Below are 14,498 nucleotides of genomic sequence, written 5' to 3'. Positions count from 1 at the left end.
CGTGGATAAGTCTTCCACAGACTTCCATTTCAAGGCTCAAAATATTTGCAGAAGTATATTTTAATGGAGATGGTATTAGAATTTTAAAGTTATCCGAAATTAAGCTACTCGAAAGTGATAATTTTAAAGAAATGCTAAAGGTTTTTGCATAGAAGCAAATATGTAATCATAAAAGAGAGGTTCTCTTTTGTAATTGTCAACTCTGGTACCTGAAACTATTCATGTAATACCCGTTATGGGATATAAGATTTTACATAAATGTTATGTGTCGAAAACACAGTATCTTAATCGAGCATACTTTCTGTAAACTGGGAGGGTAATACAGAGATTCCAAAGTAAATTTCATTTGCTCAATAAGCTGTAAGTACACAACCATTGATTTTCCCATTCCTAAAGAAGCTTTTCTGATAGCTCAGTGGTTCTCAGTCAGACTTGCTGGAGACCTGGGAAGGGATCTGCACAGCAAACTCCCAGTGAGTGCTGCTGCTAGCTATCAGTGGTTTTGGAAGATAATTTTGGGGCTAGAATTCATGCATATTCCTTCCTTGGGAAGACGAAGTGAGGGAGGTGCGCCAGCCTGTCTGTGTAGATAAAGCATCCCTTACTACAAGTCCCTCCAAAGGCATGCCTGATATGTCTTCCTAGCCAAACTTTGCATTTTTATACATAAACGGTCTAAGACAATAGTTTTTGCCTTGGTTTCACGTCCCAAATATGGAATGGAACAAGTGGAATGCATATGATGCTAAATAATAATGCTTTACTGAAAAAACCTTCAGAGCCTTTATTTTTAAAGAGGTGAAAGAAAAAATATTTACCAGAAAAAAAATATTGCTATGGCAATGTGTTCCCCCACAATTTTTGGCCTGAGGGCCCTTTTAAATATAGATTGAATGGGAGGAGACGGGGGCATGAAGCAGATGGTCCATGCCCAATCTGGGCTTCCTGATGAGGATTCCGGGTCATTTTTCCCACTCATAGTGGGTTTCTCCTGGCTGTCGTCCCGAGACGGCTGGACTCACAAGAATTAGAGAAGGTACTTCAGCGTCCACCCGGTCGTCTCTTCACAGTGAGAGCAGGTGCTCTTCTCTCAGGACACAGACTACTAGATGACAGCTACGTGCATGACTGTCTCATCTGCTGGACCCTGAGGCCCCTGAGAGCCGGGGCTCTGTCCTGCGCCCTCCACCTTCAGAACCTGGCTGCATTCACAGGAGCTTCACACAGGCTTGCAGAATGAATGCTTCTTCAGGTCGAAGTGCCTTAACAAGCATTCATTCAGCAAGCCTGTTCCAAAAAGCGTGGAGTGCCAAATAGAAGAGGGCCTTTTGAGGACCCACGTTTATTTTTAGGCTATGTCTCCTTAATCTTCCCTGTGCTCTTCTGTGTATGACAATTACACAAATACAGCTGATCAGACACCACCCTGGAATAGTGAAGTGGTGACAGATGCTTCTTTTCAGGTGGTAATACGTGGTACAGATTCCCAGGAGGGAAGAAGCCTGGTGTTCTCCCAGGCTTCCCCCTTTAACTCCGTCGGGAGCCCGGCTCATTGCCCACATTCTTCTCAGGAGCTCACGTCCAGACTTGGTACCAGAAGCGCTGGTGTGATTGCACCACATCCTTCCAGCTGTGCAGCGCCTGAGCGTCCCCTTCAGGTGACACAGGTCACACTGTGAAAATGGGGCACACTTTCCTTAGCTTCCCTTCTGTCTGGAGTCAAGAGACGCGTGGGAAGCTGGCCACGTGTCCCGTTCCCTATTTTCCTGACCTCAGTCCCTTCCAACTGGATTGTTCACCTTTCATCCTTTTTGATGTTCTGTCTCTGCTCTTTTTATGATAAAAGTGATCTTTTTTTCTTGTTACCTACTAAACCATTTTCTTTTTCATGCCAAACATTTCTTTGAGAGGTTTCATGTTGATTGTTTTGATTGAGCTGAAATTCACACAACATAAATTACCCAATTAAGGTGGCATTCCCAACGTTGTGCAACCAATACCTAAACTAGTTTTAGAGAATTTTTCATCATCCCTGAAGGAAACTGTGTACCTAGTCAGCAGCTACTCTCCATTCCCCACCCAGTCCCCTTCCCCCAACTACTGGCAACCCCCAATCTGCTTTCCATCCCTATGGGTTTAGTTATTCTGGATATTTGATGTAAATGGAATCATACACTATGAGGTCTTTTGCCCAGATTTTGTTCACTTACCATGTTTTCGAGGTTCCTCTGTATGGTAGCATGAATTGTCACCTTACTCCATGTTAAGGCTGAATAATTTTCTATCGTGTGGATATACCACATGTTGTTTATTCATCCTGTAATGAACATTTGTGTTTCCACCTTGAGGTTACTAGAAAATGCTATTATGAAATGGGTGTACATGTATCTGTTTCAGTACCTGTTTTCAATTCTTTTGGAAATGTACGCAGGAGTAGAACCACTGTGTATGTTTAACTTCTTGGGGAATTGCCACACTGAGTTCCACGGCAGCTGAGCCATCCGCAGACTGTTTTGTTTTGTTTGTTACATACCTGTGCTCTCAGCATCTGCTTTTACTAACTCCCCTCGATGGCACCTCTTCCTCCTCCATGGGTCTCCCCTGTCCCCGCCCGTCCCTGATGATGCCTGTCCCTCCTCCATGGGTCTCCCTTTGCAGTTTGGTAGATCACTTCAAGAATCCTCAGTGCGTGTTCTAAAGCAAAGATACAGAACCCTGATAGTTTAGGACCAGCTTTGCATCCATACTCATGGAGTGGTTTGGATACCAAAGTGAAGTCCCAAAATTTTGAAAACAAACTTTTCTCCATCGCAACGATTAGTCTGTTATTGTAATCCAGTGAACTTATTTGCATCGACTGCCCTATTTTGTTCACAGATTATTTCTTAAATGAGCATGTCTCATGCTGTTCTATGCAGCCTTTAATGGGATGGAAACAGAAGGCTCTTAGAAACCAGAATATTTGTGACTCTCATTGTTCTTCTTCTCTGCCCATAGGTATCGTTCTTCCTCTTCATCATCTTCGTGGTGTACACCATGCTGCCCTTCAACATGCGAGACGCCATCATTGCCAGTGTCCTCACCTCCTCCTCCCACACCATCGTGCTTAGCGTCTGCCTGTCTGCAACGCCGGGAGGCAAGGAGCACCTGGTCTGGCAGGTGGGTGCACCTCACATCCTCAGAGAATGACTTTCCACATCCCACCAGGGGTTGAGGCGGGTGCTGCTGGCCCATTCAGGGTGTGTGTAGTGTGGTACCTGCAGCTGTTCTCTTTCTGCCCCTTGAGGCTGACCCCCTACAACACTGAGGAGCTAGCCCCGCTCTACTGCCATTGGTGGGATCCACAGTCACTTAGCAATTAGCAACCGCAAAAGTAATGGTAGCAGGAAACTTGGATGTGACAAATCTGTTTTGCGATTGCTGATTGGTGGTATAATTTTGATGATCAAAAGGTATTCTTATATGTTACAATTCAGCACTCATTTTTATAGTAAAGTAACTTATACGATTAATTTCATAGTTTGTTCCCACCTTCGCTCTACCTTGACATTCAAAACCCTCTTTACAAAGGTAAAAATTTTCTTCATTTTAAAATTTTCTATCAGGTCTATGAGCATTAAAAGATATAGTAATTCTTTAACATGCTACAACAATACATTTTGCCTTACTAATAAATAGCATTTCAAAGAAGCCATTCTATTTAGTTAAAAGCATTTTAAAAGCTGTCTGATTTCTCATGATGTACACCTACAAACATGAGGATGATTTGGAGCTATTCCTAATGTTCTCTGTTTTACCTATTAAAAGCACGTTTAATTTGCTCTGTGGGGATCAACTGCAACAAATGCAGCCAGGGCATAAAATGCAGTGGGGCTGAGAAAATCACAGTTGTGACAGCACTGTGCCATTCTAAAGGAACTTTAGGCACAGGTCACCTAAGCCCTTCTGGGTCTGAGAAAGCAGTTTTTCGTTCACTTGATGTGCTATTTCATTTGGAAACTTGAGGTGGAAGTGAAGGCTTACTCTTGGGTCTGTAGTAGTCTCTCTCCTTTGGAAAGCTTTCTGGGGATCCCTTTTTTCAGTGCTCATCTGCTACTGCTTATAACATCGCATTCATTAAGAGTAGCCAGGAAAACCTGTATTCATTAAGCATCCTTTGTCCACACTGACTGTAGAGGCAGTGGCCTCTGATTTTACACAGTGGGCTAGCGTTTCACCCCGGCTCATTTGGATATGACTAAGAAGCGCCCGCTCCCAGGAGGAGGAGGAGGAAGGCCATATGGCTCCCCTCTGCATTGCCTTTGACACATGCTAGGAACCTGCACCACCTGAGACACAGACAGAGGCCAGCCAGTAACCAATCCAATGAGAGAATGAAGGTGGGTGTTTTATGTTTATTTAATTTTTTTTTTTTTTCTTGAGATGGTGTCTCACTCTGTCTCCCAGGCTGGAGTGCAGTGGCGCGATCTCGGCTCACTGAAAGCTCTGCCTCCCGGGTTAATGCCATTCTCCTGCCTCAGCCTCCCCAGCAGCTGGGACCACAGGCGCCGCCACCACACCCAGCTAATTTTTTGTATTTTTAGTAGAGACGGGGTTTCACCGTGTTAGCCAGGATGGTCTTGATCTCCTGACCTCGTGATCCGCCCGCCTCGGCCTCCCAAAGTGCTGGGATTACGGGCAGGAACCACTGCGCCCGGCCAGTTTTAAAATATTTAAATGACAAATGAAGGTGGTATGTATTCAAGGTGTGCAACATTATGACTTGCTAGATGTATGCATTGTGTAATGGTTGTCACATTCAGATTAATGAACACATCTATCAGCACCCACGCTGTACATTACATCCCCAGCACTTATTCATCGTATCACAGAAAGCCTGCAGCCTTTAACCAACTTTTCCCGGTTTCCCCCAACCCCCAGCCCCTGGAAACTACCCTTCTGCTCAAAAGAACAATCCAGCCTTGCCTGGGATGAAGTGCAAGAAACACCCCTGTGTATATTATGTCTACCCCAGCCTTCACTTCCTGTTTCTGCACTTCAGAGCCTCTCCTGAGGATGTCTGTGGGGCATTTCTCCTTTCTCCTCTAAATTCCACTCTTCCATCTTCTCATTTATTTGAGCTGTTAAGCTCAACATTAGGTGTTCACATATGGGTCAGGGTGGTGGGCATATTTTTGCAGTAGAAATGAGAAAACAATTTGCTCAGCTACTTTACATGCTGAAAATAACTGTGGGAAATCCCTTCTCATATGAGCAGTCAGACACTCAAATATGCCATGGCTCACAGCACTTTCACCATTTGAGGTACCCTGGAACACATCCCTTGAACACTTTGTACTTATCCTTTCTGCTCCTTCAGGAATAAGTGAAGGTGCAGATGTAATAGGACAAAAAATATTTCAGAAGTTTTAATACCTGTCGGTAAGCATCAAATAGGGTTAAAACAAAAAAGGGAAAAGGAAGTGCTGCATGAAGAACTTTATGTATTGCAGGTCACTGAATACTGTATTCTTTATTGAGCTGGGTTTTTAAAAAAAAAAAAAATTTATTTTCCTGCATTGGTTAAAAAAAAAAAGTGGGAAAGATGGAATCTTAAATTTTTATTTACTCAGTTTCAAAAACTGACAAAGAAAAATACATCTTATCAGCAAACAGCCAGAGATGGGGTAATTCTAGAATAGCACAAAGAATAAAAATGCTTCACTCCATAGTATTTTATAAAGGAACAACACCCAAAATAACAGAATAACATGAAGTCCATTTCCCATTTTCTCAGAAACAATTTCACAGTAATTCCAAGAGCTGGGAAAGGTGGAACATGCAAACAGATTTGAAATGGGAGGTTTGTAGGTAAACATCACAGTAATGAAGAAAGGAGCTTTCAGTACCCTTGGCCACTGTTGGAAATATAACTTAAAAATACCACTGGTTTGAGGTTCCAGAAAAACACTTCATTGAATCTTTTTATGCATGGTATATATAAATTAGAATGTTACAAATTTGGTGGTTGCATTGCTGCAGTGTAATTGTTGAATGTAACACTATCTGTAAAATAAAGGGTACTGTCCTGATATGAAGAAAGAGGTTGCCCACAAACGATAGTCAGTATCACCCTGCCTTCTAAGCCGTCAAAGGAGGAGTGCATTTTGTTTAGCACAGATCCATATTAAGAAGTTTTTGTTTCATTTTATTTCTTTGAACATTGGCAATCCACTGAGAGCACGTAGAACTTATCTCTTAATCAAAATATTCACTTAAGATAAATCCATATTCTCCTTCCCTGCTGCATAAGAGGGTTCATTGTTCTCAGGAAATTCATTTTTACCAGTATTTGCCTTGAAGTAGAAGGCATTCTCAGACTATGATATATCACCTAATTGAGGAAATTTAATTAATAACTGAAAATTATGGATGGTATTCCTTAACACATTTTCAACCTGAAGTGTAATCACTAATATATTTTGTAACTTTTATTTTGAAACAATAACAGACTTACCAATAAGTTGCAAATGGAGTATAGAGAATTATTTTTTTTTGCTAAGCCGTTTAGAGGTAAGTTGCCAATCTGATGCCCCATCACCCCAAATGCTTCAGTGTGTATTTCCTACAGTACCATTCTCCTACATAACCACAAGACACCTGCCAACGCTGGGATGTCCACATCTCTCTGTCACTGCCATCTGATGCATGGACCCTATTTAAGTTCCTTCAGCTTTCCCAACAACGTCTTTCGTCACAAAAGGACCTAGCTCAGATGCATGGCATGACACATGGCAATGTGTTCTCCAGTCTCTTTGATCTTCTACAGGATGGAACAATTATTTAATGGTTCTTTGGCCCTATGATCCTAACACTTTTGAAGACTGCAGGACCGTTATTTTGTAATATGTGTTTCAACTTGAGTTTGTCCGATGCTTCCTCATGAATAGATAGATTCTGGTTCTGCGTCTTTGGCAAGAATCACAGAGTGATGGTGGGTGTGTCTTCCCGGAGCACAATCAAGGCTGTATCGCTTCTCTTTGTGTCCTTACCTATGGTGTTCACTTGTATGATGGCTCTGTCCATCCAACTCTTTCACATAGAAATTACTCTTTTCGTCCTTATAATTAAGACATACTCTGTGGAAAGGCACTTTGAAACTAGGTATATATCTTGTTTCAATTTATTTGTTTATTAATATCTATACAGTCTTCTTTTTTCCTATTTTATTAAATTGATTATACACCATTAGCATCACTATTTAATTAATTAGTTAATTAATTTAGAGATAGAGTCTCGCTCTGTTGCCCAGGCTGGAGTGCAGTGGCGTAATCTCAGCTTGCTGTGACCTCTGCCTCCCAGGTTCAGGCAATTCTCCTGTCTCAGCCTCCTGAGTAGCTGGGACTACAGGCACACGCTGCCATGCCTGGCTAATTTCTTTTTTGTATTTTAGTGAAAACGGGGTTTCACCATGTTGCCCAGGCTGGTCTCAAACTCCTGAGCTCAGGCAATCTGCCAGCCTTGGCCTCCCAAAGTGCTAGGATTACAAGGGTGAGCCACTGTACCCGGCCACCATCGCTGTTTATTTTGATGCCCACATTGTCTCTGATTTGTCCAGTGGGCACCTCTTCAAGCTGGCCTCGGTGTCCTCTTGACACATTCCCACTATCCTTGGAGCCCTTTCTTGCTTTCTAGTGGAACAAGATCTTTCTGGCTGATCTTATTCCTTCCTGCCCCAGGCCTAAAATCAGCCCTCTCTGATTTTAGGGTGCTGATTCTGATGAAAGAATCAGGAGTCCTGATTTTTTTTTTTTTTTTCAGTGAACAGCATTTACAGACATGATCTAGGCATTAGGTCTTGGGTGTCACTATACCAAGGTGAGGCCCACACGCATTTACATCCACGTTACAGATGTGTGTGTGTATGTGTGTGTGTGTATACTAATAGTCAGGACTTCACAAGGACATTTCCATTTCCAAGCAACCATAGGTTTCACTTCAGTTTTTGCCCTTTCAACTGTAGCTCCTTTGACTAACAGTAAAAAATATCTAGCTTCCATGATTTATGATAGATTTCCTTTATCGGACCAATTCGTGTCTGTAACCAGCCTCCTATTTCTACTGCCATCCCCTCCTCATGTACAGATGCCTCCTCCCTTGGTTCCTGCTCCAATCCCTGTACCCAGCTTGTCCCCTGCAAGCTCGTCTCCCTCCTTTGCCCGGGCTCTGACACCCCACACATGTGTGGGTCCCCTCCCCTGTCCCAGCTCTGATACCCCACGCGTGTGTGGCTGCCCCTCACCTGGGTGTCCTCTCCCCTGTCCCAGCTCTGACACCCACGCATGTGGGGCTGCCCTGCACCTAGGTATCCCCTCCTCTGCTCAGGCTCTGTCCCCCTGTGGTTGGGTTTCCCATTCCGGATGTACCTCACACCCAACTTTGTCATCTTTGGATGAATTTGGCCTCCCGCATCCACTACTGGTGCAGATGCTTCCTTACAGGGCCTTGTCTGATGGTTTTAGGCCTGAATCATTCTGGAAGGAAGGAGAAGGACAAGAAGAAAAGAGAAGGCTGGGAAGGGAAGCAGGTGGTAAAATTGGTTCACAAGTACAAAAATGCAGGTAGAGAGAAGTATAAGTTCTAGTGTTTGATAAATGGTAGGGAAATTATAGTTTACAACAATTCATTAGGTATTTCAAAATAGTTAGAAGAGAAGAATTGTTCCCAACACAAAGGAAGGATAAAGGTTTGAGGTGAGGGCTACCTTAAGTACCCTGATTTGATCATTACACCTTGTAAACAAGTATCAAAATATCATATATACCCCCAAAATATGTACAACTCATATATCAATAAAGAAGAGAAAAAGAAGGGAGAAAAGGTAGGACCAGAAAGAGAACTAACACATTTTGAACACAGCAATTATTAGTGAAAGAGGAAGAGACATTTTTCAGTCACTCTCCGATTTATTTCATACTGTTCTCTGCAAATTTTTTAAATAATTGTTTTCTCTTTATTATCCTAACTGAATTTCAAAGAAACATTTTTCTGGAGTCTGGGATTATGAAGACATACTGGAATCCCTTAGTGACGGAGGGAAGACAATATTTAATTATGAGAAAACTTAAAGAGAAACAGTTTTATATTATCCATGTAAGAAGAATATATCATTTCTACATGATACATTTAGCATAAAAACCAAAAGCCCTTAGTAATTCATGATTAACTAGAAAATAAAAATTGTACTTATATCATAGGATAACATGCATTTGGCTGTAAGTGCCATGATAGCAGCAAGGAGTCTTTTTTGCTTACCGTCATATCAAGGCAAAGGGAAATTGAGACTAGGTAAAGAAGACGTGAAACCCTCCTCTCCACCCACCTCAGTTGTGGCGGCTGCCTCCTGCCTGGGCCCCAGGGGTGGTGGCAGTGGTGCGGCCCTCAGAGGATATCAGAGGCTGGGATCATGCCTTCCAGCCAGGCTCAGTGGGTCCAAAGGTCAGGAGCCTCGGTCCAGCATGAAGCTTGTGCTTGTTTAGTGCTTATTTCATCGTAAATATACATCGTGCCTGTTCTTCATTTGCTGTACTTTTGTAGGTTAGTATCACTGTTGGCATAATAATGAGCCAACCCCCAGGAATTTCCATAAATTCCTATTTATACATCATGATTGCACTTTGTATGTGAAACTCACTTTTCTTATATTTTGATTTCCTTGGTATTCATAGCACGTTCTGAATTTTCGTTTCATGTATCTTTTATTTTCCCTTGAGAGAGAGAGCAATTTGAATATAGATTTACTTAAGCAAGCCAGTTATGCGAGAATCCATATTTATTAAAGAAGCAAAGCTAAGGGGTGCTTATTGATTTTATAACAGGATTACTTATATGTTAGAGAAATTGTATAGGATTCTTTTACACTGTGGATGCTCTAATAGATTTAAGTTTTGATACAATTTGAAAAATTTTAGATTGCACCTAATACAAATCATCTATGCCAAGTGTGTAATCAATAGCAATGTGGATTTGTTACATAATTGAGTCTTTTTAAGTATAATTCAGAAAGTGTATATTGGAGTCTGGAATTAAATTGCGTTTAGGATCTAATCTGAGAAGCTCAAAGGAAAGACAGCAGATTACCAGCTGCCCAGTTTCTGGCTGTGGGAGAGACTAATTGTTAGGAATTTGGATCTCTGTTCTCACTGTTTTGTCTTCAGGGTATTAATTTTTTTTCACAGGAAAAGAGAAAGACCGTATCATTGTCCATTTTGTGTAGCATGAAACTGTTGATTGAGTAGAATCCATCTCTTAGGTTTAGCAAGCCATTGCTTACCTGTTCCAAAGGCATTAAAATTGGAAGGAATGGGAGTAAGGATCAGGAGGAACTAAAAATAGGAACGTGCCTAATGTGACTAAATCCTAAAGCAAATCTAAATGCATTTCTCATCCCTGCTTTCTTTTCTCCTCCCTGGTCCCTTCCCAGGCCTGACACCTATACCTAGGTAGAGTTTTGGTAGGGCCAGTGAACAAAACACCAGCAGTAACATGTAATGCAGGACATCAGACTTTAAAAATGCACTGGCAATTTCTAGAACAAAAATACAGGAAAATTAAAGACATAGAACTTTCATGTTGGTAACTAACAATTTGACCGTAATGGTAGAATGAGACCTAGGTTCATTTTCAGCATTTTGGAGTTGTTCTGTGGAGGGCATTGAGGGAACGGAGGTACAGGGAAGCCCTATCGTAACATGAATTTCTCTTGGAGATTTGATCAAAGGAGCACAAAAAAGAATTTCTTTAAAAATGAAAAGTGACAGCCATCCATTAACTGTCTCTGTCCTCTTCTTGATTCCGTCACCTGTACCCTGTATTCTGCTTATTCTAAGCGATGGGTTTATGTTGAATATGATACTTTACTATAAATTGATTAAATGTTGGCTAGAGGTATCACTCACTAATGTTTCACTTGGCATCTTGGCAGTGATTTTCCTCTTAATTTCACCAATCCTTGCATCTTTGGTCCATTACTTACAAAGATAACGAGGTTCTGCTCATTCCAAATGTTTATTTTTTAGGGAGGGGGTAGTTTGTGAAAGATACTAATTCTAGGCATCTATTAAACCACCAGTAATCACTCTTTGAAACTCCGTAAGACAATGAGAAAATCAGCATCCCCCATGCGAGTCACACAGGACAGACTCCTCCTGTGTTCTTGCAGCACAGAATGATGAATCTGCTAAGTTATACGAACTGAAGAGAATCATACATCTGCAGCTTGACTTTAACAAGAGCATTGCTCTGGTTCTAAGAGATTCTCTTTAAAGAGTAAGAAGAAACCCAGTGAGCTGGTGCCGTAGAAGGAGGATGTACACATCATCACTTGGAGACAGTCCAGGGAGAGACAGAGCTGGGCTGATCCTAGTTATCTGTAAAACAGAAATGATTGTCATGGCCTCTTCCTGCGGCAGCAGGGATGAGGAAATGAGGGATAAATGAAAAGGACTTAAGTGGGCCAGGTGCATAGTTAGTGCTCAGAAGCATCAGGTGTTAAAAATAATCACTATTTGATGGTAGACCACAACATTATTATGTTTTCAGGGTGAAACAAGCTGGGCAGGCTGGAAGCAGAGGGAGGGGATGTGCTTTCTGTTTTTGCAGCAATAATCGGAGCATGCTTTCTTTGAGAATAATGTGCATCAATTTTTACCTCTCCTAGGAGATGAGAGATCCCAATGGCCAGACTCTGGGCTAGTTATTTTTGAGACCCCTCTCAGCATCTCATGAATGTCTGGATATGGAAGCAAGTGTGGGAGGGTGGGAAGAGCAAGCATTTTGGCCTCGGGCAGAATCTGGGTTGGCTTCTGCTTCCTCTACTTCACTGCTGCGTGCAGTGAACATGGAGGTAGATGTCCCAGGTCCCCTCTCAAGGAATCCTTGGCTTCCTGGCCATTGGGAGTGTTGTCTGCAGCTGACTTTCAGCCATCAGCTTCTTTGGGGAATGTTTGAAAACACCTGCCAGCCCGAGGTTGTGCCCTTGTGAGGGTGGCCCACATCCATGACTGATAGCGTCAGGGGTATAAACTCCTTCCATGTTGGTCAAGTGCAGGCAATTCTGACAGTCATTTCCGTTCCAGGGTGTCTGTGAGTTTGCCAGTTGTTGGGCTTGTATAGCAGGTTAGCTTCTCCCTGTGCCCAGCACCACTTCTGTCTTTCCCCACGGGAACTGGTCCTGAGGGTACTCCCTAATAAACACTGAACCCCGTTTCAGAATCTGCTTCCTGGAGAACCCAAGCTGCAACACTGCATGAGCTTAGCCTAATTCTTTAGCTTGCTCAGTTTTCGAATCTGCAAAATGGCAGCAGCAATGGCCAACCTCCTTGTTTGGTTTCTGGCCTTGGTGCTGATCAGATGTGATGACCTGGAAGAAGAACCCGGAATCAAGCTAATCTGGTGCTTAGCCATCAATGAGTAGTAGGCAGCAGCAGCAGTAATGTATTTTGCTAAATTTGCATAATTTTAGATAAGCTTTTAGAAACTGGGTGTAAAAATGCTTTGGGAAATATGTTCATAATCAAAACCCAAATGACCTGTGAATTCAGTAAGGCAAGAGTTGGATCATACATGTGTAACACCCTCAGAGTCCAAGTCTGGTTCTGACTGACTGCCTTGTGGTGAATCCTACTCGGACTCAAGGCACTCAACTTCATTCTAGCAAGGTACTAGAAGCCTACACTACACTGATGAGTGCAGTTAGAAAGTTCTGCTAATGCCTGAGGGTCTGAGCTCCTGAAGGCTAATGGAATAGCAGGCTTTGAAAACCCTTGAGACACAGTTCCTCAAATTACTCCTTGGCATAAATAAGAGGGAGAAATACAAGAGTAGGCATATAGAGAGCTGGTTGTCTTAGATTATCATGCCACTGTTTGTCTAGAGTGTTTTGTTTCTTGGAGAAGCCCACTTCTGTTACCCAGACAACCTGAAGGGCTGCCCTTTTCCTCTAACTCTGACCAGCTTCATGGTACCTTGATAATATGGATCTGACCATGCTCCATCTAAGTTTTGTGTTTTGAAGACATGCACTTCTACAGCTCCGTGCCTTTGAATCTCTCCTACCACAGTCCAGATGAGAAACGGTATTGGTTTCCAAGGGCTGCTGTAACAAATTACTACAAACTTGGATGCTTGAAACAACAAAGATTTACAAATGCTGACATTTGTTATCTCACAGAAATCAAAACCAAGGTATTGGCGTAGGTGGTTCCCTCTGGAAGTTGTGAGGGAGACTGCGTTTATGCCTCTCTCGTAGCTTCTGGTGGCAGCTGGCAGTCCTCGGCATGCCTTCGCCTCAGTCTCTATAGGTCCTATCTCTGCCCCTGTCTTCACATGGCCTTCTTCTCTTTGGCGCTGCATTTTCCTTTCCTCTGTCTCTTATAAGGACACGATTCATTGTGTTTAGGGGCCACTCTAAATCCAAGATGATCTCCTTGAAGCATACTTAATTACTTCTGCAAAGACCTTATTCCAAAAGAGTCATATTTTGAGGTTTCCAGTGGATGTAAGTTTTGAGCGAGTCTACTTTTCACCCCAACACAGATACCAACACCCACAGTTGGACTGCGCTTGTACTTCTTTCCCTCCATGGGTTATTGCAGACTGTTCCATGTATTCTTTAAGGCCAGAGAGTCTGTGGGGTTTCCGTTCTCTTGTCTGCTCAGGCATTGCTAAGCTCTGTAGTGCACAACATATGAAGACAGCTTCTTCGTCAGTATTTATGGTAACATAGGAAAATAAAGCAAAACTACAAAAATTCAGAGTGAAGAAACATATGGGAATTTCACCCTTGTTGAAACAAAACTATCATCCATAGAGCAAACAGAGAAAGCGTTCTTGCCGGATGGTTGCAGATAGGTAAGGCAACTGAACTTCTATTCTTAATACTCTTGCCTATTTTACAAACAGGTGATATGTTCACATTAAAGAGAAAGAGACAGAGTTTCGGCTGGGCGCGGTGGCTCAAGCCTGTAATCCCAGCACTTTGGGAGGCCGAGACGGGCGGATCACGAGGTCAGGAGATCGAGACCATCCTGGCGAACATGGTGAAACCCCGTCTCTACTAAAAAATACAAAAAAAACCTAGCCGGGCGAGGTGGTGGGCGCCTGTAGTCCCAGCTACTCAGGAGGCTAAGGCAGGAGAATGGCGTGAACCCGGGAGGCGGAGCTTGCAGTGTGCTGAGATCCGGCCACTGCACTCCAGCCTGGGCAACAGAGCGAGACTCCGTCTCAAAAAAAAAAAAAAGGAGACAGAGTTTCATAGGATTTTCAGTGCATACGCTTTTTCTCTAGCCACTTCTGAGTTCTCTCATTGTTTGTAGTTTTTCATTTGATCCCCTTAGGTTTTCCAGGTAAGTAGTCAGACATCATTTTCAAGTAGATTTCCACTTTACATGTTTTAAAACTTTCTTCTCTTTCCAACTGCTTTGCATTGTTCCTCCAGGGAGAAAAGAGTTATCAAGGCA

At 42.6% G+C, this 14,498-nt stretch overlaps 1 protein-coding gene across 1 annotated transcript in view; it reads left to right on the top strand.

The window, feature by feature from the left end:
• The window catches only part of LOC105489474 (adenylate cyclase 2), a 425,178-nt gene that overhangs the window by 117,142 nt on the left and 293,538 nt on the right, over window positions 1–14,498 (top strand). The window contains exon 3 of the mRNA XM_011754299.3: window positions 2,998–3,159. Within this exon, the coding sequence (XP_011752601.2) occupies window positions 2,998–3,159 (162 nt within the window). The remainder of the gene's footprint in view (window positions 1–2,997; window positions 3,160–14,498) is intronic.

This window comes from Macaca nemestrina, chromosome 6 (genome assembly GCF_043159975.1).
Source record: "Macaca nemestrina isolate mMacNem1 chromosome 6, mMacNem.hap1, whole genome shotgun sequence".
Classification (NCBI taxonomy): domain Eukaryota; kingdom Metazoa; phylum Chordata; class Mammalia; order Primates; family Cercopithecidae; genus Macaca; species Macaca nemestrina.
The sequence above is the reverse complement of the archived record's forward strand: the minus strand, read 5'-3'. Positions and strand labels throughout refer to the sequence as shown.